The sequence below is a fragment of the Siphateles boraxobius genome, unplaced genomic scaffold, assembly GCF_051911475.1.
Source record: "Siphateles boraxobius isolate OS27281-9 unplaced genomic scaffold, OSU_SipBor_1 256, whole genome shotgun sequence".
NCBI classification, from domain to species: Eukaryota; Metazoa; Chordata; class Actinopteri; order Cypriniformes; family Leuciscidae; genus Siphateles; species Siphateles boraxobius.
In genome coordinates, this window is record NW_027508872.1 from 325,316 (window position 1) to 350,990 (window position 25,675).

The following is a 25,675-nucleotide window of genomic DNA, read 5'->3' on the forward strand; positions in this document are numbered from 1 at the left end:
ATATAGATCTGGAGATGTCGCTGAAGCCTTTCTGAAATTCACACTGTGCCCCAGTAAAATATTGCTGATAAATCTTTTGTTATTGGAGATTACTTTTGACCCGAGAATATGTTTTTTCTGCTCATGTCCTTTGTGTTTCTCAGCTGTTTAGAATCAGAACTAGCAATGCCAGAATAGTGAATTAATCACTATTGATCGAATTAAACATGTTAAGAAAATGGTCTGAAATTGTTCGTGATTTAGTTTGAACCAATCTGATTTGTTTGCAGAACTTTCTTGCACTGAAATGTTGGGATATTTTATATGTTCTGGGATATTCAGAAAACAAAAAGGGCCCTGGATGAGTTCCATATTTGCTTATTATCCAGGAAATAAACATGATGCAAATGTCTTTGCCAACGATGAAAAATATATATATGCCAATAATGAAGCATGAGTGCAGTTTAAACCCCGCCCCTGATGATGACATCATTTAATGCCATTCTAATGGCCATATCCTCAAACCCTTGCGACACAATATACTTATATTTTTACATACATGAATTTGATTGACAATGCACAATTTGGTTTTTCAATGCTTTTATTAATTTGAGTAGTGTTAGAAGATATTGAAAAGAGATTAAAGTTTAGAAGAGATTTGATTTAAGAATAACATTTTTGTAATATTTGAAACATGTAGTTCAATCAAAGTCACCGCGGATCAGCAGGACAGTCACACAGGTCCTGAACACAAATATAGGACAATGATGTTGAACAGGCCTGATCGTTCCAGCAACAGTCAGCTGTAAGGTGGAATAATGAAATGAGTTATTCTGATCATTACAATCAAAATAAAATAGATTGTTCAACTTAAGGCACTTAGTGAACTCCAAATTAATAATTTCATTTTACTGCACGTAAAATTGGATTGTAAATTATAACAAAGTATTTAAAAAAAATAAAAATAAAAGTATTCTTACAGGTAAAGTTGATCTCCAGACAGTTCTCGGGACCCTGGTAATTGTTAGGTTCTCCAGTGCACCAGTTGGTATACGAAAACACAGATCCATCACTCCACAGCCAGTGTCCATCCTAAAGAGTGAATACAAAGAGTGCACTACTGTTGTCAGACTTCAGGAAGAAGCGAATTAAGTTCAGATTTGAAGTCAAAACATCTTCATTAGAAACTTTGCCTTTACGGTTTAAAGTAGAAATTTAGTTTAGACAAACAAATAGGTCTCATTAGGACACACAATTGAACTTACTTGTACAGCATCATAAGCACCAATCCAAGTACGTGTGGAAGAAGAAGGCAATAGACTCAGCAGGAAATCATTTTCTGGTTTATTACCCACAGATGCGAGATTCGCACCAAGCCTTTGACAGTTTTTCTAAAGAGACTGATTTTTTTTATTGTCAATACAAAAGTGACAACATTTGCAAACAAAGTTTCCTCTGATTATTTGCTCAGCACCAGTTTTCTGTACTATTTATTTGCAGAAATTAAAGTTTTACTATACAAAATAACATTACCACTTTATAAAATGACTTGTAGGATTTATCTGTTATCATCAAGTAAAATACTTACTATTGGACTTAAAATTAGTTAGACATTTAATTTGAAGAGAAGTAAATTTTACTTCATATTTAATTTATTTCACATATAAAATTAAGTAACATCTACTTAATTAACTTAACAAAATTAACTTTTTCCTAAGTCAATATAACACTAAACCACATGAATTAGTGTATTCTTTACTTAGAAACATCCAAATAAATACAATAGATATTGAATATAGCACATACTTTATCTATATAATAGAAGTAACATGGCACCTGAACACCTCAATACTTGGTACACAATAACTTTAACATTCGATAGAACGTTTTTTGAATGATTGTTTTATTTTGAGTAGAAAATTAATCCAGATGTCACAAAATGTCAAGTTACAAAACCTAACAAAAGCAATGATAAAACAGTATATACAGCTGGAAAACAGTGAAAAATGAACCTTAATTATTCATGCCCCAGTGCATGATGGGAACACCATAAAAGTAGAGTAGGTTTTACTTAATTGAAGCGTGTAGAAATTAAACCGTAAATGTCAACAATATAAAATTGAGTTCTGATATATAAATTTACTTTGTTTCTTAAATTCTTGCCTGAACTAACTTCTCTTTGTAGAAATTACATTAGTTTTTTTCTGTAGCATTTACTTCACCACAGAATCATTTTTATCAGTTTAAATGAATCATTTGACAATGCACTTAGTGTACACATGTCTTTACATCTGTCTTTTAGATGTAGTTAAAGACACCTAATATAAAGTGTGACCAAATCATCTTGTTGTGACACATTACCTCTGCAGTGATCCAGGTAGCCGGACGAGGAAAGTACCTATAGCATCGCTGTCCAACTTGCCTCCATCTAGCAGGGCATCTTCTGACATTTATGTTGCCGTGATTATGTGCTGAAAACATGGAAAACCCCTTATTAATCATGCAAATACTAATCAATGGAATATTGTACATTTCCAAAATGTTTTTAAATAGCAAGGATTTTTACAAATAAATGTCTTGTTACCTTCTGTATTCCCAATGGAGAAGATAATGAAAAGCAGACAACTTTTCAGCATTGCCATGATGAACCTGAAATTAATAAGCAGGAAAAGTTAAATGTCTGCATGCACTCATATGCTGCACACTGCGATTCTCAATGCATAAAGACAAAGCACAAAAATACTTCAGATTGAACATTTAGTCAGAACTCACTTTGGTTTTTAAATTGTTGCCTTCAGAGTTTCAGAGGAAGATTTTGTGAAGAGCCAGAGCCTGTGTAACACCATAACATTATCATATCTATTGAATGAAGATGGGTCATATTTATACACATAATATCAGGCAATAACTGTCACGGAGTCATCAGTAACACCTGCCACACCATCAGCGCCCGATCACCCGACTCCACCCATCCACTCGTTATCAGCTGAGTACTGACTCACCACACCTGCACCCGCTCATCAGCACCACCACATAAAAGGCTTGTTCGACTTCACGCAGCTCTGCGCAGACCGATCGGTGGCTGATTTGAAGCAGTGCATGCCGGTTAGAAATTTTGTCCGGCTTAATAGGTGTGTTCGACATGGGCTGCGGCTGGATGTAACCGATCGGCGAGCGTTGCCGCGTGCAGGCGGGGAGAAGCTGCAAACAGAGACGTGAAGTCGGACACTTTCTGGTTCCCGTAGTGACCGCTCACGTGGTGTTAGCATACTTTACCACAGCTGAAGTTAAATAAATGCAATATTTGTCAAATACTCATTTCAGATACGTTTCCATTTAATAGGCCTACTTTATGCTTACGTTTGTTCAAGAATAAGTTCAACATAAGCCTATAGGCTACTATTTAAATAATGTAATGGGGTCTATGTTTTTTAATCAGTTTTATTTTGATAAACATGACACAATATAGGCTACTACAGTAACATCGCGACTACATGAAAAGAGATTTTACTTTTATAAAAAAACAGATTTATGAACATTAGTGGAACTGAAGGTGCGAATAAACACGAAACACACGTGATATATCACACGTCATGCGGTGAATCGGGCCAATCGTGGAACAGTTGTGTCGTCACAACTGACAGGCTTGTTTGAGATGAGCAAAATCTGCGCAGAACCGAGTAGCATCTGCCTGCAGACACGGAGGCTGCATTTTCAGGACCCCACTTCTAGGACCGCATTTCTAGGACCCTAGGTTTTTAGTGACAACGCCACCTATCGAATTAGAGGACCAGCGAAGATGAATGACATTCAGAGTGTGAGTATCAAATGCGAATCAATTTTTATTTGTTTAACTTTAAAAACAATTTTGATGCATTTCATTGGAAAGTTAACGTTGCCAACGTGCTGGTGATTTGCTAAACAGTCTTGAATGCATAGCCATCATATATTAGCCTCTAATGCTGGAAAATGAATTGCACGTTCATTTAACGGAACTGTTGCATGATAAGCCTGTGTTGACTTATTTACAGCACAATAAACTGTAGCATGTTTGTTCTGAAAGCTTGTTTATTACTCATTGTTTTTCCATTTTAATTCAGTTAAAATAATTTAATCTTTTCACTGTCACGTGCTCACAGTCAGCCTGTTTAACGTTACCCACAATACATGTTATGTGTACGTCTCTTCATTTTGACATGGTTTTATAAAGTTGGTTGAGACATATGACATTTTAATAGTCAGACATATCCGAGAGGCCATTATAATAATTGAAATCCCACGTGTTAGATTGTGTAATTTACTGTATACTGTACTCTATATGAAGTGCTATCAAGGAAACAGCTCAGGGTAGGCAATAGTATGACAAAAGATAAATAAATAAATTGGTTAAGCACTAGGCTTAGGCCAAATTTATGTCTATTTATTTTTATGAAATTAACTTAAAAATGTTTTTCAAGAAACGACATGAGTGTTTCTAGAACCTTTGTTCCGAGAACATCAAAATACTTTTTTTTTTCAAATCTTTGAACAGTATGCAATAATTGTATTATGAAAATTAATTGGTATGGACATTGATATCATTATTTTTATCATTATCATTACTCTGTGGTAACTAAGATCTTTTAAATATGAAATTTAAAATTAGAGAGTAGAACATGGTCAACTAAATGTTCCTTATTTAAATCACTTCTCTTTCTCTCTCTTAGGAGTCAGTGATGATGTTGTCCATGTGTTTGTCCATCCATTGAAGTTCTGTCTATGTGGTTCAGGTCATGATCAAATTTGTTTTTTTGTGTGTTCAAGTTCAGTGGTTATATATTATTTTGTAAAATATTTTGTCTGTTCAATTTCAGTTTTTATATATTATTTTGTAAAATATTTTGTGTGTTCAATTTCAGTTATATATTATTTTGTAAAATATTTTGTGTGTTCAAGTTCAGGTGTTTTATATTATTTTGTAAAATACAAAATCTTAAATCTACCCCCAGAGTCATCCTTGTCTTCCCTCTGTACTTGAAAATGTGGTCCATAGTGACTGAAAAGACTATAAAATGATTCCTTGTTTATTTTACTTGAGTTATTATATGCTACTTAGACCCAATAATTTCTCAACATTCCTAGGAACCTGGTTTAATTGCAATAAAGAAAGTAGTATTTGGGTGTAATAAAACTTGAAAGAAAAAAAAACACTCTAATGTAGTTAAAACTGGGTGGAAATATTGCATTGGTGGCACTTTTTTCGGTCCTCCAAAACTAGGGTCCTGGAAATGCGTTCCTGGGACTGCGGTTCTTCGACTCGGTAGGTGGCGCTGTCACAAAAAACTAGGGTCTTAGAAATGCGGTCCTAGAAGTGGGGTCCTGAAAATGCAGCCTCCGGGACTGCAGACAGATAATATTGGCAGAACCGATCATAGACATCATATAGATAGACGCCCTATCGACCGCTACTGCCTATTGGCGCGGACGAGCCATGGGGCCGCCATCTTAAACCGGTCACCCGCTCCGCTCAATGTAATCTGTTTGGCAGATTGTTCAACTTAAGGCACTTAGTGAACTCCAAATTAATAATTTCATTTTACTGCACATAAAATTGGATTGTAAATTATAACAAAGTATTTAAAAAAAAATAAAAATAAAAGTATTCTTAGTAATTCATTAATCTAACTATGCATCCGTGCATTTAATTGACATTTGCTCGTGTGATAGTAATATATATATATATAAGTAGTATTTTAAGTGATGTAATCGATTCCTTAAACAACTATAAGAGATAATTTTCGGCTTTCTCCAGCTCCCTGCAGCGGCGTAAAGCGAAACCGGAAGTGTCTATCCGCACTCGCTGATCGGAAATCCAACATGGCGGCCACGTGCAACTAGCCTGTTGTGTGTGTTATTGTTTGTTCAACCGAAAGAGAACTCGACTCTGGTGCGCGTCTTTGTGTGTGTGTGTGTCACGGACAGCGCGTTTATAATGTAACGCTATAATGTAACGCTAGCCAAAGGTTGAAAAAAAAAGGAAAAAAAAGTTTCGTTAAATATTTAGTCTTCTCCTCCCATTTCTATCACTGACTTCTACCTGCACAAATATCAACAGCGCAACAGGGTTGTAATGTGCCAGGTTGAACTCAAAAATATTTAGACATTTGTATGATGTGTTTGTCTGCGTAGGATGTGTTTCATACAAGATCTGGCAACTGGACATAATATATTGATGTGATTATTCATATAACGAGGTTTGGGCATTACAAATTAAAGGAGTTTCACGTGAGAAATAACAAAGGAGGGAGATGGGTGTGAAATATGAGAGACTACAGGGGAGTTTTGACAGGTATGGTCCAGTCAGTAAATCCATAAGCACTTAACTCGCTGAAAACACTGGACTCGAGGTCTGGATCATGACTGTGATGTGGAGATATCTGTGTGAGGAAATGATGATTGATTCCTCCTCTATTACAGTCTGTGATGATGTTTAAAGTTCACGGAAGAAGGAGGTGGGAACAGGCGAACGTTTCAAGAACTTTAATCATAAAATGAACAAACAAAATGAAAGTAACTAGTGCTGAATAAAACATAATAAAAACACAAGATAAATGTCCCAGGGCATGACTCATCCTTCACTCCTGGAGCTCCTCTGTGAAGCCGGTGCGGTCCGGAAGTTTATGTCTTGGAGCCTGAAGAAGGTTAGTTCCCTTTCGAACGGTCACTTCGTATTGCGTAGCTATACGCAGTGGGGAAACTCCTTTTCCTCGATTTACTGAAGCCTTTATGTAAAGCGCATTTGCAGCTGCACAGCTAGAACATGAGCGTCTGGCTCGCTCATAGGCTGCGCTGCGGCAACTGCACATCCAATGGCGCGGGCGCCTCTGACGTACGACCAATGAGAACACTCTGCGTCATACACGTCAGAGCCCGCCAAGGGGGCGTGACCTCAGTCTATAATAGCCCCCGAATTCGCCATTATAGCAGATTTTACTCCTTCAGCGACAAACTTCACGTCTCTGACCATTTATTGAGCCTTCGCCGTCGAACAAGCCTTCAGCCTGAGCCAGCTACAGTTCAGCAGACGACACATTTCACCGTGTTTCTCCTGACGCCGTCTCTCCTGTGGCTATCCGGCGATATCCTTTTCATTGCTCATTGTATATTGTGTATTATTTGTACGAGCGTTGTTCAAATGCCTCATGTTAAGACCTGCGCCACGTGCGGATGCAAGCTGCACGAGGCGGACGAACACGCTAGCTGCATTCCATGCCTGGGACTTCACCACGCGGAGAATGCACTGTCTGCCGGCGGATGTGCGGCCTGCGAGAGCATGCCTATCTCCGTGCTGCGAACTCGGCTAGCCCTCTCCCGTGACGGCGACGCCGCCTCTCCCGCGCTTCCTTTTCCGGCCCTACTTCAGCCAAGGAAGAAGAAGCGCCGCAGCCAACGGCAGCCGGAGAACATGGATGTTAGTGAACGCACGCCGGCCTCGTCCCCGCGTGCCTCACTCTCTCCAACCCGTTCATCTCCGGTCCTGTTCGAGGGAGATCAGCGCCCCCCCCCCCCCACGTGGCGGGCCTTGTCTCCTTCGGCGGGCCTAGCGAGCACGACGACAGCCTGTCTATCGCTGCGTCTGAGGAAGAATGGCCGGGCTCTTTCGACCCCGTCATGGCTTCCCAGCCGACGCCCAACGCCTCAGCTACCAGGACTAACTCCGACGCGGAAATGCTTCGGATCCTGACGCAGGCCGTAGCGGACCTCGAGCTCGAGTGGGCCGCGCCCGCTGAACCCCCTCGAAGTCGGCTGGATGGCTGGTTTCTGCCAGGGCACCAACAGGCCCCTCGTCACAAGCCAGCGCCATTTTTTCCTGAGGTACACGAGGAGCTTACCAAGGCCTGGCGCACTCCTTATTCTACACGAGGCCCCGCAGTTTTCGTGACGCTCTCCTCCGTGGACGGAGCAGCGGAAAAAGGCTATGAGTCGTTGCCGCCCCTCGAAGAGGCGTTGGCCGCTCATCTCTGCCCGAACACAGCTGCTAGCTGGCGAACTAGAGCTGTGCATCCCAACAAGCTGTGCCGTAGCACTTCAGCCCTCGCCGGACGCGCGTATTCCGCCTCCGGTCAGGCTGCATCGGCCCTGCCCACGATGGCCGTGCTGCAGGTTTACCAGGCCAAACTCCTCCGGTCTATGGACGAGGCTGGCCCGGACCCTGAGGCTTTTCGGGACCTTCGGAGCGCCACAGACCTGGCCCTGAGAGCTACTAAGGCCACAGCGCAGGCTATCGGGAGGAATATGGCGAGTTTGGTCGTGCTCGAGCGCCACCTCTGGCTTACCCTCACTGACATTAAGGACGCGGAGAGAACAAAGTTCCTTGACGCCCCAGTATCCAGCACCGGCCTCTTCGGCCCGGCAGTGAAGGGGTTCTCAGAAAGATACACCGAGGCACAGAAAGCGCCCCAGGCCATGCGTCACTTCCTGCCTAAGCGCTCTAGCTCGCCGTCAAGTGCTCACAAGCTAGCCCCGCCGACGCCTCGGCCAACAAAGCCCACGAAGCAGGCCTCTCAGCCCCGCCCTGCGGCTGATGCACAGCGCCAGCCGAGAGCAACCAAGCGCTTCCCGCTTCCCCGACGCCAAGGCCCCAGACCAAGCGCCGCGCCTCACACAGCGCCGCCAAAGTTGTCCTAGCATGCAGGGGAAAGAGAGAGGGCACGGGTCCCGCACTCGCCGGACCACCCTCGAAGAAGTCAACAAAACTTCCCACAGCCCCTTGTTCAGTTCAGGTGGCTGGGGATTTTATTACTGCAAACAGGCCCGCAACAGTAAGCGCGTTCTTGCAAACAAACGCCGTTTTCACGGCGACCCATATAAAGCACAAAAAGAGTATGTTTCACAAACACAACACGTGGGTTCACGGTCCCCCTTCATCAGGCGGCCCCTCCCCCGTTATAATACTGCCTTCCCTACACGCAAATGCTTGTACAGTCAGTCCAATACTCAATGTGTGCACAAATCACAATATAAGGGTATCAGGTCCCCCTTCACTAGGCGGCCCCTCCCCTGTTGTAACACTGACTTCCCCACACGCGAATGCTTGTACAGTCAGTCCAATACTCAATGTATGCACAAATCACATGATAAGGGTATCCGGTCCCCCTACATTAGGCGACCAGCCCCAGTCAGTGTGTCAAGCCCTAGCCACACGTGTTCTAGCCTGGCAAGCTATCCCCGGTGTGTCGAGTTGGGTCATAAACACTATAAAGCGAGGTTACTCGCTCCAATTCGCTCGCAGACCCCCGAAATTTCAGGCGGTTCTCGAGACTTCGGTGAGAAGCAACGTGGGTCACGTGCTTCGCACCGAAGTACAGAATCTATTAGCAAAAGGGGCGATAGAATTAGTCCCCCCCGCGCTGAAACACATGGGTTTTTACAGCCGCTATTTTCTGCTTCCGAAAAAAGACGGCGGTCTCAGACCCATTCTAGATTTGAGACATTTGAACAAAGCTCTCATGAGACGGCCGTTCAAAATGTTAACTATCAAACATATCCTCGCGCAAGTGCGCACGGGGGATTGGTTTGTCACAATGGATCTGAAAGACGCTTACTTTCACATTCAGATAAACCCTCGTCACAGGCCATTCTTGAGATTCGCCTTCGAGGGCCAAGCTTATCAATACAACGTTCTGCCGTTCGGTCTATCGTTAGCACCCCGTACATTCACGAAGTGTGTGGATGCAGCGCTTTCTCCTCTGAGACATCAGGGAGTGCGTGTGTTAAATTATCTCGACGACTGGCTGGTGCTGGCACAGTCGAGAACCGAGTTATTAGCTCAAAGGGATTTGATTCTCAGCCATCTAAAATGCCTGGGTTTCACAATCAATGTTTCAAAAAGCAAACTAACCCCCAGCCAGAGTGTGATCTTTCTGGGTACAGTTTTAGACTCGAGAGCGATGACAGCGCGACTCACACCAGAGCGCGCGCTCTCAGTGCGAGCGCTTACAGGCACTTTCAGAGCGCGCGAGCACGCGCCACTGAAGAAATTTCAGAAACTGCTTGGTCTCATGGCAGCAGCATCGCCAGTACTCCGCTTGGGATTACTGCGCATGCGCCCGCTGCAGCATTGGCTGAAACGACGTGTGCCAACTCACGCATGGCAGTCAGGCAACTTGCGCGTTATGGTAAATCACGGTTGTTTAAGAACCCTGATTCCCTGGCGAGCGCAGAACTGGTACCACGAGGGGGTGACAATGGGAACAATTTCCAGAAGGAAAATGGTTCTTACAGATGCGTCCAACCTGGGTTGGGGAGCGCTGCACGAGGGCATGCCTGCATCCGGCCTCTGGTCGAGCACGGAGCAGAGCTTACATATCAACTGTCTGGAGATGAAAGCAGTTGGATTGGCCCTGAAAGCATTTCTGTCGAACCTCAGGGGTCACCACGTTTTAGTCCGCACAGACAATATATCAGTGGTGGCCTACATAAATCGCCAGGGGGGCATCAGGTCAGGAAACCTGCATGCGATGGCGAGAGACCTCCTCTTATGGGCACAAACCAACCTGAGCTCTCTGAGAGCAGCGCATATACCGGCCATCCAGAATGTGGGCGCGGATATGCTTTCACGGGGCAACACTCCCCTCGGCGAGTGGTCCCTGAACCCACAGACGGTCAGTCTGATATGGAAGGTGTTTGGCGAGGCCGAAGTCGACCTGTTCGCCTCGAGAATCAACACCCACTGCAAATTGTTCTTCTCGAAGGACAGGGACGCGCTGGCCCATGTCTGGCCCAACCGTCCCCTTTATGCCTTTCCCCCCGTCTCGATGATTCCACAAGTCATCAAACGGGTCAGAGAGAGCGGGTGCCCAGTCCTTCTGGTGGCCCCTCTCTGGAAAACCAGACCGTGGTTCCCGGAACTGGTTCAGTTATCGGACACAATCCCATGGCCTGTCCCACTGAGGAAAGACCTCCTCACACAGGCGAACGGGACATTGTGGCATCCGAGACCCGATTTATGGGCCCTCCATGTGTGGCCCCTCAACGGGTACCCAAAGACCTTCCTGAGAAGGTCTTAAGCACTATATCTGAAGCCAGGGCCCCGTCGACTCGGCGCCTTTACGCTTCGAAATGGTCAGGTTTTTCCAGCTGGTGCTCGAAAAATCAGGCTGACCCAGAGTCATGTGAGATATCTGTAGTTCTCTCATTCTTACAGGAGCTGCTGGATGCGGGTCGCTCCCCGTCCACGCTCAAAGTGTATGTGGCAGCCATAGCAGCACATCATGTTCTGGTGGCTGGCCAGTCACTAGGAAGAAACGACCTGGTCGTCAGATTCCTTAAAGGTGCTAGGAGAATGAACCCCTCCAGACCTCCATCTGTGCCATCTTGGGACCTCTCCACGGTCCTGGGGGCTCTGAAAGGTCCACCTTTCGAACCGCTCCAATCGGTTGATCTAAAACCCCTCTCGCTGAAGACCGCTCTCCTTATGGCTTTGGCATCTATCAAGCGAGTGGGAGATCTGCAGGCACTCTCTGTGAGCCCTGCATGTTTGGAGTGGGGTCCAGATGACTCCAGAGTCGTCCTCAAGCCCAGACATGGTTACGTTCCTAAAGTGCTCTCAACACCGTTCAGAGCACAGGTGGTGACGTTATCAGCCCTCCCTCCTTCTGCAGAGGATGGAGAGGTTAATCTTCTCTGCCCTGTCAGAGCGCTGAGAATCTATCTGGAGCGTTCTGCGTCTTTTAGACAATCAGAACAGCTTTTTGTCTGCTTTGGTGGTAGATCCAAGGGGGATCCAGTCACTAAGCAAAGACTGTCTAGATGGATAGTGGATGCTATTTCTATGGCTTATACCGCAGCGGGTCAAGTTTGCCCTATAGGCGTCAAGGCCCATTCAACCAGAGGTATGGCCTCGTCATGGGCTTGGTCATCTGGCATTCCCATTAGTGATATTTGTGATGCGGCCGGCTGGTCCTCGCCTTCCACATTTATGAGTTTTTATAATATGGAAGTGCCTTCCCTGCAGGCGAAGGTGCTTTCGGTATGATTAAGACCCGTTGGTGGCCGGTCTTGTCATATATTACTGTGCACAATCACATTCACATATATACATGAAACCCGCTGCTGGCCGGTTGTAGTTCATACATAAAACCCGCTGTGGCTGGTTATATTTATATATATATAAACCCGCTTTTGGCCGGTTATATGACATATATAAAACCCGCTTTGGCCGGTTATATGACATATATAAATTCCATACATATAAAACCCGCTTCGGCCGGTTATATTCCATAACAGATATCAACCCGCTTTAGCTGGTTAAGATTTCATATATAAACCCACTTGACTGGGTATATGTTCGTATACTAATAACCCCGACAGAGTCTGGGTTCATTGGTGTAGTATATTGGGTATTTCTACTGATGTATACTACTGAGACCTGACGGTGTCTGGTCTATTTTTACATAAATTATGCGGTTATGGCTTGTTCTGTACGCTCAGGGGTCCTGAGTTGCAGTGACAGCCAGTTACTCAGTGCGGCGTTTTGCATGGCGTCCCCACTGCGTATAGCTACGCAATACGAAGTGACCGTTCGAAAGGGAACTACTCGGTTACTCACGTAACCTCAGTTCCCTGAGTTAGGGAACGAGTATTGCCTAGCCAGCCGCACTATGGTAAGATGGCAAGTTGTCGCTTCAGTCGTTAAACCTGCTATAATGGCGAATTCGGGGGCTATTATAGACTGAGGTCACGCCCCCTTGGCGGGCTCTGACGTGTATGACGCAGAGTGTTCTCATTGGTCGTACGTAAGAGGCGCCCGCGCCATTGGATGTGCAGTTGCCGCAGCGCAGCCTATGAGCGAGCCAGACGCTCATGTTCTAGCTGTGCAGCTGCAAATGCGCTTTACATAAAGGCTTCAGTAAATCGAGGAAAAGGAGTTTCCCCACTGCGTATAGCTACGCAATACTCGTTCCCTAACTCAGGGAACTGAGGTTACGTGAGTAACCGAGTAGTTATTTTATCATACATGACAGTATGGCTAACTGTTCCTCGAAGTTATCTCTTCATCCGCCCGGACGAGGAGAAGCACTTTAGTTTCGTTATCACACCAATTTGAATCGGTGTATATTTGAAAAGGTCCTGTTCACACATGATCCGGTAATTTACCAGTAAAGTCTGTATGTGTGAAAGGGGCTATAGATCCCTCACACAACTTCTGTATTTGTGACCGGAAATACGCAATCGTCGTGGTAATCTTCTTCCTCACCGGTCAGGGCAACAGGGAAATAAATGGTGCAAGCAACGAGCAAGAGTTATTGTAGCGTAGCGGCTGTTTTTGTTATTCCCAAAAGCAGCCATATCTGTCGTTTCATTCCTTTCCTCAGTTCCCTGTTGATGGTGAAGCTCGACGGAAATGGATTCAGGCTATCCAGCGGGATGTATTGATCCTGTGACGATCTTTTCTCCTTGTCATGTCACTATTCACTAAGGCACCAGTTCAAGTTCAACTTTATTAAGATCCCTTGCGGGCAATTTGTATGGTGTGTAGTAGACGCATACATAAAATATACACCACAATATAAAACAAAACAAATAAGAACACACAATAGTAGGCTATATACATTTAAAATACTAATATCTACCATTCTGAGTATTTAACAATCTGATTGCACAAGGGACAAGTGAATATTTGTATCAGTTGTTCTTCATCTAGTCTATAGCGAGAGCAGAATAAGAGCATGATTAAGGACATAACTGTTGAATTAAACTTCTTTTTTGGTATTCACATCAAAATGCAGTTTATTGTCAATAATAGTCCCTAAATATTTATAACTTTCCACACACTCCACCTTCTCACCCTTAAATGAACGTATACGGGGAAGAATGAGCTTCAGTTCTGAAATCAATAGCCATATCTTTGGTATTAGATACATTCAGCAGCAGACAAGCATCACCACACCATTTTACAATGTCATCAACAACATCAACAACTGACCATGACAAGTTTAGTTTTTTTCGAAGTTGTGTAGACTCTCTGATCCATTTTCTCTTGCCCGGTTGTTTGTCGGATGTGTTGACGCTTGACAGAAACTCCGCTTCCACAACGATTACGTATTTCCGGTTATTGTGTGAAAGGTCTATTAACACTCCATCGATCTCGCTCCGTTCCTGCGGGTCTCGTCCTCGTCCTGCACAGTCCTACACAGTCAGAACTGCTCATCTTTCCTCTTTCAGAGTGAAATCTGATCTTCACTTCATTTTCATCATCACAGCTGCACATCTGACCTAGAAAAAATACAGCAGATAATATAAAACTTAATGTCACATACTAATATCTGATCAAAACACATCACTGAACACTAGACTGGTGTCTATACTGCATTTTGGACTGAATTTGGATTTGATTTGATACCTGTAAGTGAAGGAAGATGCTCCGTTCTCTTCATCATCTTCTTTCTACTTTTATCATCATTACTGCTCATCTTACCTAGAGAAAATACAGCAGATTATATAACATTTTTAGCTTGAGTAAACAGATATCATATTGCAATTCTCATTTGTTATGGATCTTGACTTATGTCCATCAAATAAAACACAATTAAAAAAATACAAAATCTTATCATCATCATTAAAATCTCTACTAGTTTATATTTCTACTGTCATACAGTATATACTGTCAAAATATCATAGATTTTGAAATGTCTTCGCAACTAGGATGTTTAAAAACAAGACATTTAAAGCAACTGTGTTCAATATTCAGAACTCACCTTTTGAACTTTTCACAACGCAGAGCCCCCAAATACACATAACTAGAACAAGAACAAGAGCTAGAACAACAGCTAGAACTAGAGCTAGAACTAATACTACTGATACTACTATTAAAGGGAGATTCGGAGATTGTTTTCCAGTCAGCACAATTCCAACTGCAAAAAATAAAATAAATTAATTAATAAAATAAAAACACAAACATTGTAAATGTTTTGAACTGAGTCGAGGCACTTGAACTGTAATTGTTTGTGACCAGCAACATCAGTGTTACAATGTTCTCATTCTACATACTGAGGGACTTGTATTAAGTTTTATATCACAATAATGCAGAAGCAGTGTTACTGTATAAAAGGTTATTCTTCACATATTTACTCAAGACTGAATTTTTGATAATATTTACCCCAGTTTACTGTAACTGGTTCTGTCAGACTACTGTGAGTGAGCAGACAGTCACAAAATCCTTCATGGTTTGTGTCGATCTTCATACTGATTCTCATCTGAAATGTTTTATCATCATTTGGTCTGATTTCAGAAGATGTTTGATCCTCAGCAATGTATTTGTTCCTTCTAATGTTCATCTGAACATCTCTGGGGTAGAAACCAGTGGCCAGACAGACCAGAACCAGCTGACTGTCATCAGCAGGAGATTTACTCACAGAGACATGAACAGCTGGTGAACCTGGAGCAGAAAATAAGTATGCAAATAAACATTAACATAGAATTTGGCTGTTTGTGTAAAAAAAAAAGTCTTCATATTCATTAATAAAAGACACCTTTTGTGAATAAATGAAGGCATTGGGTACTGGGATCCCTAATAAAGTGGCACTTATTGCTGTCCCTTTCAGTGCCATGTGTAGGCCTAACAATGCCCCTGCAACCCTTGGGGTGGAAGATGGAAGAGGGCTCACACAGAGACAGTCGATCACTGCTGTTCCCACTCAGTGAGACTATTGGATAACACTGGGAATGCGTGCCCTTCCTTAGTGGCAATGAAACACAAGTAGGACAGTACAAGATAGGGAATGACTCTGAGGTGGCTCCGGCCCAGTTAGGAAGGAGTCAACACTAGGAGGGACGGCAGAGGGAAAGACACGGGCTCACTGTAGGGAGCCGTACCGTGGAAGAATACACATATGGGATTGCCGTAGGGATCACAACATATGGATACCCAGCCTAGCACAGGTTCCACCAGTGCATACGTGTGTTAGGACTGACGCTCCGGCACGTCCGACTGCCAAGGGTGGTGGAGGAACCCAACAGGCCAAACGGGTAACTCACTGGAGCAAAAAAGTGCACATATCCGGTCCATAGGAAGGGATTGGCACAGTAAGCCAACACTGAGTGTTTACTGGGAAGCGAGTACACGGGAGGATACCAGCTCTACACAAAGGCTATAGAACCTAGCAAACGTGTTAGGTGTCATCCCGCCCACATCTCTACAAATATCTGTCAGCGAGCCGCCTTGTGCCAACACCCAGGAAGAGGTGACACCCCTAGTGGAGCGGGCTCTCAACCCGAGTGGGCAAGACACACCTTGGGTTTGGTACGCCAAGCTGATGGCATCCACTATCCAGTGCTGGCCTCCGTAACAGATGAAGAGCTGGTCTGAGGTCATGAGGCTTTGCGTTCTGTCCATGAATAGGCGCAGAGTGTGAATGGGACAGAGCAAAGCTAGGGCTGGGCCAGCCTTCTCCAGGGGCAGCGATTACAGGTTCACCACCTTGGGCACATATCCAGGCCGGGGTCTCATGATCACGTGAGAGTTAGCCGTGCCGAATTCCAGGCACAATTCGTCGACCAAAAATACGTGCAGGAGCCCACCCTCTTGATAGAAGCCAGCACAGTCAGGAGTACAGTCTTCATGGACAGGACTGTCAACTCTGCTGACTGTAGCGGTTCAAAAGGGGCTCTCTGAAGTGCTGTTAGCACCAGTGAGAGATCCCAAGAGGGTACGGGGTGAGAGCGAGGAGGATTTAACCTTCTCGCACCCCTGAGGAACCTGATGACCAGGTCATGCTTACAGAGAGATTTCCCTATGAACTGCATCCTGATGTGCTGTAATAGCAGCAACATACACTTTCAGGGTGGAGGGAGACCCAGACAAAAGACATTGACGTACTCGCAGTGGGGCAGCGAGGTGGAAAGCAGGGACCCGACTCGGACGACATAGTGGCCCAAAGTGAGGTCTGAGTGAGCGGTGCAACACTTCCCTGGTTCCATGATCGGGCAGAGGGTGTGTCCCTTTAAATTCTTGTTTTTCATGCCTGCTTTTACAGCTATTTTAATGGCTTAGTTTTTTTTTTAGATCTAAATTTAGTTTAACATTTCTTCTCACAGGGTTAATCAAACATGCATCAAAGATAAAAGATTTTTTTGTAACCCGAAATTGTGCAATGCATTATTTTCTTTACAGAACTAAAACGGTTGCCAAGGAAAAGCATGAAGTTCCTCTTTTATAGGGTTTAAAAGCATCCCAAGATGAAGCTGGTTGATCAACGTCCAGAGCTGTTTTCACCCCCCCCACCCCCCCCCCTTTCTTCCATTTGTGTCATTTCAGTTTTGAATCACGTTACTGTTATTCTAATACATTCAAAAGATATCGAGTGTCTCCAAACTTTTGGCTATTCATTGTAAAATCACTTGCATGCACTGCAGCGTGGCCTGCTATGATGATGCTTGTTTATGCATCTGAACTTTAGTTTCAGAATGAGTCAAGAAGTGTTTTTCTGTTGAATAATCAGCACTCTGTCTAGTTGAACCCTAACCACAGACTCCACAATCAACCCATAGCCTACCTGATGCTTCATGTACATTTATTTCATGCTCACATCCTTGGAGATCCGGGCTGTGCTTGAGTTTTCAGCCCTCTAGGCAACTTTAATTCAGTGCATTTCAAATATAACTTTACTCAATTATAGATTAGTCATCTATGTGCTTTATTATGCATTTCTGCAATGATGTATATATATATATATATATATATATATATATATATATATATATATATATATATATAAGAGTATTCATAATAAACACATCATAGTGAAATATTTCTGTGCTCAAGTAAAAATCTTTACATTGCTGTCCATTTGGCTTCAGAAATGATCAGTACTTTTAAAAATGCATTACATAAATGGAGTACAACCAATTACATAAACTGCGGCCTCGAGACACACTGATGCCGACTGGCGATAAAAGAGGGGGTCGAAAGTGGAAAGGCACAGCGTCGCACACCGCCAACCGCGCTCTCTTGGGACCAAAAGACAGGGGAAATTACGATTTTATTTAAGTTTTAGCGGCGGAACAAAAAGAAAACTGAACACACTATTCTCCGCCCGGCCCTCCTCCGTGTGCTTTTAGGGGAAGCCCTCAGCGTAATCCTCAAGTCACCCTGGCTATTCGCCGAAGTAGCCCTCTTCTGGCCAGAAGAGGAACTAGATCGCAGACAGACTGATGCCGACCGGCGATAAAAGAGGGGGTCGAGGGTCCCAAGGTGAGGGGACCCCAGCTCTCTCTCGTTACCATCAGCCGGTGCCAGGAAACGACAGCACTCAGAAACACAAAGGTGGAACGACATCTTGAAAAAGACGCAGTGTCACACCCGTGTAAGCTCTTTCAGAAATAACTCTTTTAACGGGATGACCGCGGCAAAACTGCAGGAAAATAGTGCAGCCTGTATTGTGCGCTCAATCTCACTGAACCGTCACGACACGCAACAGGCTGTATGAACAGCAACTCAAGCTGTGAAAACAGATGTCGTTGTTCAGACTCAGCTGTAGAGATCGTGACACCAACACCTGGCTCCGAAGTGAAAGGCAAATGTGCATTGCATCTCCTTCCTTATTTATACCCGCGCTGTGGAGTGGAGAGATAGATACAAATCTCAGACATCAATCTTCATTGGCTCGTTTAGGTGAGATCGCTCTCAGGCGAGATCCCAATACGCCTGTGACGTCAACGTAACTTTGAATGTGACCGACTGAAAAGGGAACTCTTGCATACATGAACACAACCTTCAAACATAGCCTAAATATTTTCATAATTGCAATTGTTTCATAAAAGTGTTTCATAACATGAAGGCCTGCTGAAAGTTAAATAAAACATTTTTTAATGTGTCCTCAACAGTGTTACACTTTCAACTCATCAGTATTTATTTTTTACTAAATGATGACCTGCTGAACATGTCACGCTCACACACACACACACACAGTAGATAATAAAACTGATCTGATCAAAACTTACTCTTATTTGTGTTGTCAAAGGTGGAGATCCATTTTACACAGTTCTTGAGAAAATGTTTGATGAACTGGTTTCGTTCTGTGTGACGATCCCATTTTATTTTGGTTTCTTTGGCTTTGGGGTTTTTATCAATCCACTGCCCAGTGTCATAATTAAAGGATATAAAATCTTCTCCATCAAATCCATAATCATCAAAGACAGTCAGATTCACTGATCCATCAGGAAGTTTCTCCAGTTCACAGCCAATTATTCTCTGAAGAACATGATCTACAATCACAGAACAAAATCACTAATCAGACGCTTACATAATCCCTGATACTTGATACTTGAAAACCATGAATCTCACCAGAACACAGTGAGTCTGTGCAGTTTGACAGAGTCCTGATCTGACGTATGAACCAGTTTCTAGAATCAGGAGGATCTGAAGAAGTTGCGGTATCAGTCAGAATCCAGACTCGTTCTTCATTACTGAAGTGTTTGATTCGTCTGTCGTCATAAACACACTCCGCACTGAACTCTGGGAATGTGTGTGTTCTGGTCAGGACTGTAAACTTGTAGTGGAGGAAGTGTTTCTCTGAGGAACATATGAAACACAAACAACACATTCTGTTATCCAGTCAAGAATACATTACAACAGTGATCAGATGTTTTAAAGTCACCATGAAATCAACATGGACACGACTATTTGAAATGTTATACGGAGAACTACAGTATAAATTAAATCAAATAGTAGCTAAAAGTGAAAAACTAGATATTACAAGAAGCAAAATCTCCAATATTGACCTTTCAATAGTATCATGATACCCTGCAAGTTTAAGTTAATAAGAAAGTACAGACAACATAGGAAGTGGTTATTTTCCAATACTTTGTAAAATATACTGTATATATATATATATGCCCTATGCTGATGATAGAGCTATCTGGAACGAGGTAAATTACGCCTTATGAATGGGGGTTTTAAATATTACAAACTAATAAGACATTTAATAAATAGAAAAAAATTATAAAATTAAATTGTCAATGTATGATGCAAATATACTAAATCTAATTAGAATTTGAATAGGGAGTAGAAAGAGAATCTCTCATAAGTATAAATTGAGCATTGAAGATTAATTCTAGATCAATAGATTATGAATGTGTGATAGAGCTGCAGCTGAATCAAATTAAAAAGAATTGAACACAGAGCTTCAATGCATTAGAATAGAAGCAATGAAAACTACTTCAATTAATGAAATTATACTGTATTAACTGCACTGAACTAAACAAGCACTTGCACGTTGGTTAAAACTGTGGTTGGAAATTGCTGAGAATATGAGAAATTGAATACGAGAAATATGTAAGCAAAGGATTTGGAGTGGACGGACTATTTATTTAAAACTGAAGAAATATGGCATAAATAATAATAACAAAAAATCTACCAGAAAATATTATAAACCATTTACCACTTTGGATATTTCTGGAGTCTACAGATAATTTAGAAATAACTAAACGAAAATGTAATGGGTTAAAGATTAGAAAGGAAAATATCTGTTATTTAAATACATAAAGAGAAACTATTATGGGTATTTAGAAACATATATAATACAAATTACAGATATTAAGTTCTCTTTTATCAAATTGATTTTTAAATGTGTGAATAATCTCTCTCCAGCTGTACTTTGTCCATACGGTATGTGACAAAAACAAACACTAATAGAATCACCACTAGGGGATCAGCAAATGGCAACTGCAGGGTGGCACAGCGCAAAACCACTTTCGGCCAGTCATCTTTCTCTGTAAAAGGGATACATTTTTGGAATGCCCTACCGACAGAAATAAAAACACAAACCATTCTGAAATCATGTAATGAAAAGGTGAAACACTGGTTAAAACAAAACCAAATCTGTGATCACTGATCATGCCACTGTGCAGACGCACTTATAAATGGACATGTAGGCCTACATGCAGTAGATAGCGTGTGCGCGCGCACACACACACACACACACACACACGTGTATATAATGTTGTGTTTTTGTTATTTTTGTTGTTGTTTCTGTTCTCTTGGTAATGGTGATGTATGTAGCCTAACCAGGGACAGGGGTTGCAAATTAGCTTCGGCTAGAAACCCTATGTGCAGCACATCTGTTCAAGTTACTGTAACCTACAATGTGTCTCTTTTGCATTGCCCCTGACAAATAAACAAATAATAATAATAAAAAAAGATGGTTCTGAGGACAGAAAATCCAGAATTAAACATAGCATTAGGCTACTAAATAAAGCAGAACAGAGCTTCAGGTATGGGTTTACTGTGGAGTCTGTGGTTAGGGGGAAGTTCAACTAGACAGAGTTGTGATTTATTCAGCTGCATTTCAAAGCGTTAATATAACTCACAAAATGTCCAATATATTACTAGAAAAAATATGAATGACCTTTGTTTTTTAAATCGCACGCGATCTACTCGTACAGTGCGAGTTTGCTGAAATCTCAGTCAGTGTATAAGCCTTATACACTAACTGAGATTTCAGCAAACTCGCACTGTACGAAAAATTATTTGTTCTACAATTCTAATACATTTTGAGATAGGCGGATTTCCATGAGCTGTAAGCCATTATCATCAAGATTAAAACAATAAAAGGCTTGAAATATTTTACTTTTTATCTAATGAATGTAGAATATATTAAAGATTTCCATTTTAAATTAAAGTATGGGGGAAAAAATAACTTGTTGACGATATTGATGCATCTAGCCTACTTGGAATTGTTGTCATCACTTAACTCAAGTGTTACAACAGCGGATTCACATGTAGGGTAACACTTGTCCGCGGTTCGTCTGACGCTGCTTCTGAATCTCTCTCCGGCCGGTGAGGTTTACTGTTAGTGTTCCGTATAAAAAACTTTATAATGTTCATAATAACTTCTGCCGGTTAGCCAGTAAGCTCGCTACGACGCCGGTGAAACATACAACAGCCCGCAAGCGGCCAGCCCCTGATGACACTTCGCTAGTTTTTATTGGCAGTTGGCAAACAAGCTGATGATGCGCGATGCATTACCGGTAATAGATCTTTTGTTTCATTTTTTGCCGCTGCTCCAGTCAGAAAGACTGAGAGGAAATGAAACAAAGTTGAAGTTATTTTAAAAAAACCTAAAAGATTCGGGGCTTTTGACAAAACATTCGGGGCTTAAGCCAAATTAGCCACCTCCCCGCTCCGTCCCTGGGAAGATTTCCTAACCCAGCACTGCACATCTAAAAAATAGCCTGGATGACAAGGGATAAATTATCCGACCCCTGTTTGTAAACGATATGCGAAAATATTGCTGCTAAAAATTTAAATATGTAGTTTGTATAGCTAGGCAACTTCTGAAGATCGCCTAACCCCCCAGGCTAACTGATCGCGTGTTTCTGTTGCTGATCAGAAGTAAAACAAATGAACTCTGTTCTTACCTTGATGAGCATCACAAGGGTGAAAAATAAGCTCAAACAATAATACGCAAATACAGTACATGTTTTCTAACGAGAGCGTGTGATCCATCTTTGTCACTTATTTTGTTCAGACGAATGCTTTCACTTTTCATTTCAAACAAAGCGACTGTCTTACATGATCTAGTGCGAAAACCCCCAGTCTTAAAAAGTTCGTTGTCAACAGTAGCCTATCTTTTACTTTAAATGTGTCATTAGTGTTTAATGCTTTTTAATGCATGCTCGGTCTGCTCCCAACAAGCTCAAACAAGAGGATCCTCTGGCGAACATAAAATAAATGATCAGCTCGTGTTTGCGGGGACATTCCCTAAAACACTTTTGTGTAATTAAACGCGTTGCGTTCATGTTCTAGGCTCATCTGATTTTGTGTACATATTATAGCTTATTAATATGATGTTTATTGAGTTTGGTCTTTTAATATCACTGTCTTAGTAGGCTAAGCCACCTTAAGCCTTTTTCACGTTAAGTGTTTTAGAAATGTCCCGGGCGCGCGGGAAAACCCCACACGCTTTAAATTCAAATTGCTGTTCTAATTATTTCTGTTTTGAATGAATTGAGTTGTATTTAATCTTATTAAATAAACAAACAAACCTAAGAGCATCTTCTGAATGGATTGATCGATTCACTAAAAAACAAACAAACAAACGAATTGGTTTATAGAATGTGGTCACCATAACTGAATAAGATTAAAATATTCACGAAACAGTATTTGTACTTCAATAATTTGATACATTGATTTAATTTTATCCATCAGGTCATGATGCTGCATGAAAAATAAGAGGTTTGTGTTTCTTCTGAAGACTAATTTGGACTGACGACCAGAAACATAAATTAAGAAAGTAAATTGAGTACTAAATCAAATTTGACTTCATGTTGATTTAAAGCATCAGCTTCAATGTACAACACAATATAACACACAATAACATTCATAAATCATCAATGATTTTATGAGTTTACACAATGATAGATACATTTACACAATGATTATATATGCATTACAAAAAAGTGCTTTTTCTTTTATAAATGTTGCTTTTATAAACAGGATGTTGTTGATATTTCATATACTCATTAACAAATATTAACTGATCATCAACATTCATGTAAATGAGATGTGCATCAGTCTTTACTCTGTAAGGCACGCGTGTAAAAGTCTTCAGACTGTATTTTCACATTAATAAACAGCTTCACCCGAGAGTCTCAATACAGCAGAATCCATATTTCATCTCTTTAATCGGGATCATCTTTGGATCACAGTTCTCTTTGGTTATGTCATGTATTTTCCTATAATTAACACTTAATTCAGGATTTGATCTGATCTGACAGTCATCCTGTACATGAAGGTTTTTGTGGCTTCATAATACTATAAGTTCACAGAGAATGTCTCGGATGTTCTTACAGAGTTCACATGTCCCAGAATCCTTTGCGTTTGGATATTGTTCACATCCAGATATGACCTCACTTCCTCTTCCTCCATGTATGACTGTTTCACGTCAGCGAAGCAGATTTTCCCTGAAGCTTAATGATAATAATACATAACGAGCACCTGGCATCATACACGTGCTCTTGATACTGAATATTAGTTCATACACTGCAAAAAAGACTGTATTTCTGTATTGTTTTCCAGTACAAATATCTAAACAGTCTTAAATCAAGATACATTTACTAGAGAAACAACATGACCGAGATATAAAGTCTTAAACTGGTTTTCCTTTGAATTAGATTTATTTTTCTGACTCCATTAGCAGATTTTCGTGATTACTTTTGATGCATTTTTCAGAAAACAAGACTTAGTATCTTCACTTCAGTCATTGTGAATCTCCAGTAAATGTATGTTGATTTAAGAGTGTTTCGATGTTTATACTGGAAAACGAGAAATACGTTTCTGCAGTTTAACTGAATAAAATCCCCAGTCCTGTCGTGACGTGTGTAAATGTTCATGTTCCTGTAAAGTGCACGTGTCACACGTGTGTCTGAATGTCCATGATCAGGCGATTGCTCTACTTGTCGTCGCTCCCAGAATCCCCTGTGCCCTTGATGATGTCAGAGTTGATGATGCCACTGAAGCGCTCCACGACACACTGCGCCGTCAGTCGGGCCTCGGGGTCGTGATCCCAGCACTCCTCGATGGTGGAGCTCAGAAGATGAACACCCTGAAACACACACACACACACACACACACACACACACACACACACACACACACACACACACACACACACACACACACACACACACACACACACACACACACACACACACACACACACAGACACACAGACACACAGACACACACACACACAGACACACACACGATGATGTCAGAGTCTCACAAACACTTTCGTTTAGTTTGATCACATTTACGGTCATACATTTTACTTTTACATGGCATAAGAAAAGTCTTAAAGGGTTAGTTCACAGTGTTAATTAAATAGCTGTCAATGGATGATGCATAGAGAAAATAAGAGTCCTGATGTAATTTGTCCAAAAGGCCCGAATTAACCATAAAATATTTTTTTCCCTGGATATTATGTAATTTAATGTATTGATATATTAAGCATATATCAATTGTTTCAGTCTCCAGCATTTTGTTGTTCCGTATCTTTAGTTGTGTTTTCTGCTGTGAAACATTGGCTCGGGCCAGTGCTGCTACCTTGTGGAACAACTGATGAGTGCAAAACAAGTTTAATGCGCATGTGCGCCCTGTGTCAAAAACAGAAGTACACTTCGGGCTTTACCATGTGATTGCTCCAGCTGGCCGGTATCTCGGGTCTCAGTCGATCTCTGATGACATCATCCTTCATGCTCTCCACACACGGATGCTCCTTCAGCTTCCCGAACGGAGGCTCATATTCCCGCACATCTGCAGACACACACACACACACACACACACACACACACACACACACACACACACACACACACACACACACACACACACACACACACACACACACACACACACACACACACACACACACACACACACCAGTCAAACCTCGAAACATGAGTATTAAACTTCAAAATGTGTCAAAGTCTGACAGCATGTGACGAGTTTGATTGACAGCTCTCTGCACAGAGAGGGCGGGGAAATCACTAGAGAAAGGCATTATGGGAAGTTTTTACAAAAACTTCGTCCTGCATGTACACTCAAATCTGACAAACGTCTTTTAAACAACAAAAACAAAACCATACAGGAAGGCATTTTATGTTTAAAATGCTCTATTTTTAAAGAATTACACTCCGTTCCTCCAACAGTTCTTTT

At 42.0% G+C, this 25,675-nt stretch overlaps 3 protein-coding genes across 3 annotated transcripts in view; all 3 read right to left on the reverse strand.

Moving 5' to 3' along the window:
- Window positions 1–658: 658 nt before the first annotated feature.
- Window positions 659–2,838, reverse strand: LOC143751400 (ladderlectin-like). Its single transcript, XM_077243980.1, has 6 exons — window positions 2,752–2,838; window positions 2,559–2,628; window positions 2,341–2,418; window positions 1,245–1,370; window positions 960–1,071; window positions 659–782 (listed from the first exon to the last, which is right to left on the reverse strand). The coding sequence occupies exons 2-6, from the start codon at window positions 2,619–2,621 to the stop codon at window positions 691–693; spliced, it is 471 nt and encodes a 156-aa protein (XP_077100095.1). The 5' UTR covers window positions 2,622–2,628; window positions 2,752–2,838; the 3' UTR covers window positions 659–690.
- Window positions 2,839–13,718: 10,880 nt separating this feature from the next.
- LOC143751411 (H-2 class I histocompatibility antigen, K-K alpha chain-like) lies at window positions 13,719–22,494 on the reverse strand. Its single transcript, XM_077243992.1, has 7 exons — window positions 22,378–22,494; window positions 19,304–19,531; window positions 18,961–19,224; window positions 15,119–15,397; window positions 14,718–14,873; window positions 14,363–14,437; window positions 13,719–14,235 (listed from the first exon to the last, which is right to left on the reverse strand). Exons 1-7 carry the CDS (start codon window positions 22,463–22,465, stop codon window positions 14,072–14,074), a joined length of 1,254 nt encoding a protein of 417 aa, XP_077100107.1. The 5' UTR covers window positions 22,466–22,494; the 3' UTR covers window positions 13,719–14,071.
- An 839-nt stretch (window positions 22,495–23,333) lies between these two features.
- The window catches only part of tgfbr2a (transforming growth factor beta receptor 2a), a 30,364-nt gene continuing 28,022 nt past the window's right edge, over window positions 23,334–25,675 (reverse strand). Inside the window, exons 8-9 of the mRNA XM_077243991.1 lie at window positions 25,149–25,273; window positions 23,334–24,563 (exon numbers count right to left, since the gene is read on the reverse strand). Coding sequence (XP_077100106.1) covers window positions 24,411–24,563; window positions 25,149–25,273 — 278 coding nt within the window. The 3' untranslated portion in view covers window positions 23,334–24,410. The remainder of the gene's footprint in view (window positions 24,564–25,148; window positions 25,274–25,675) is intronic.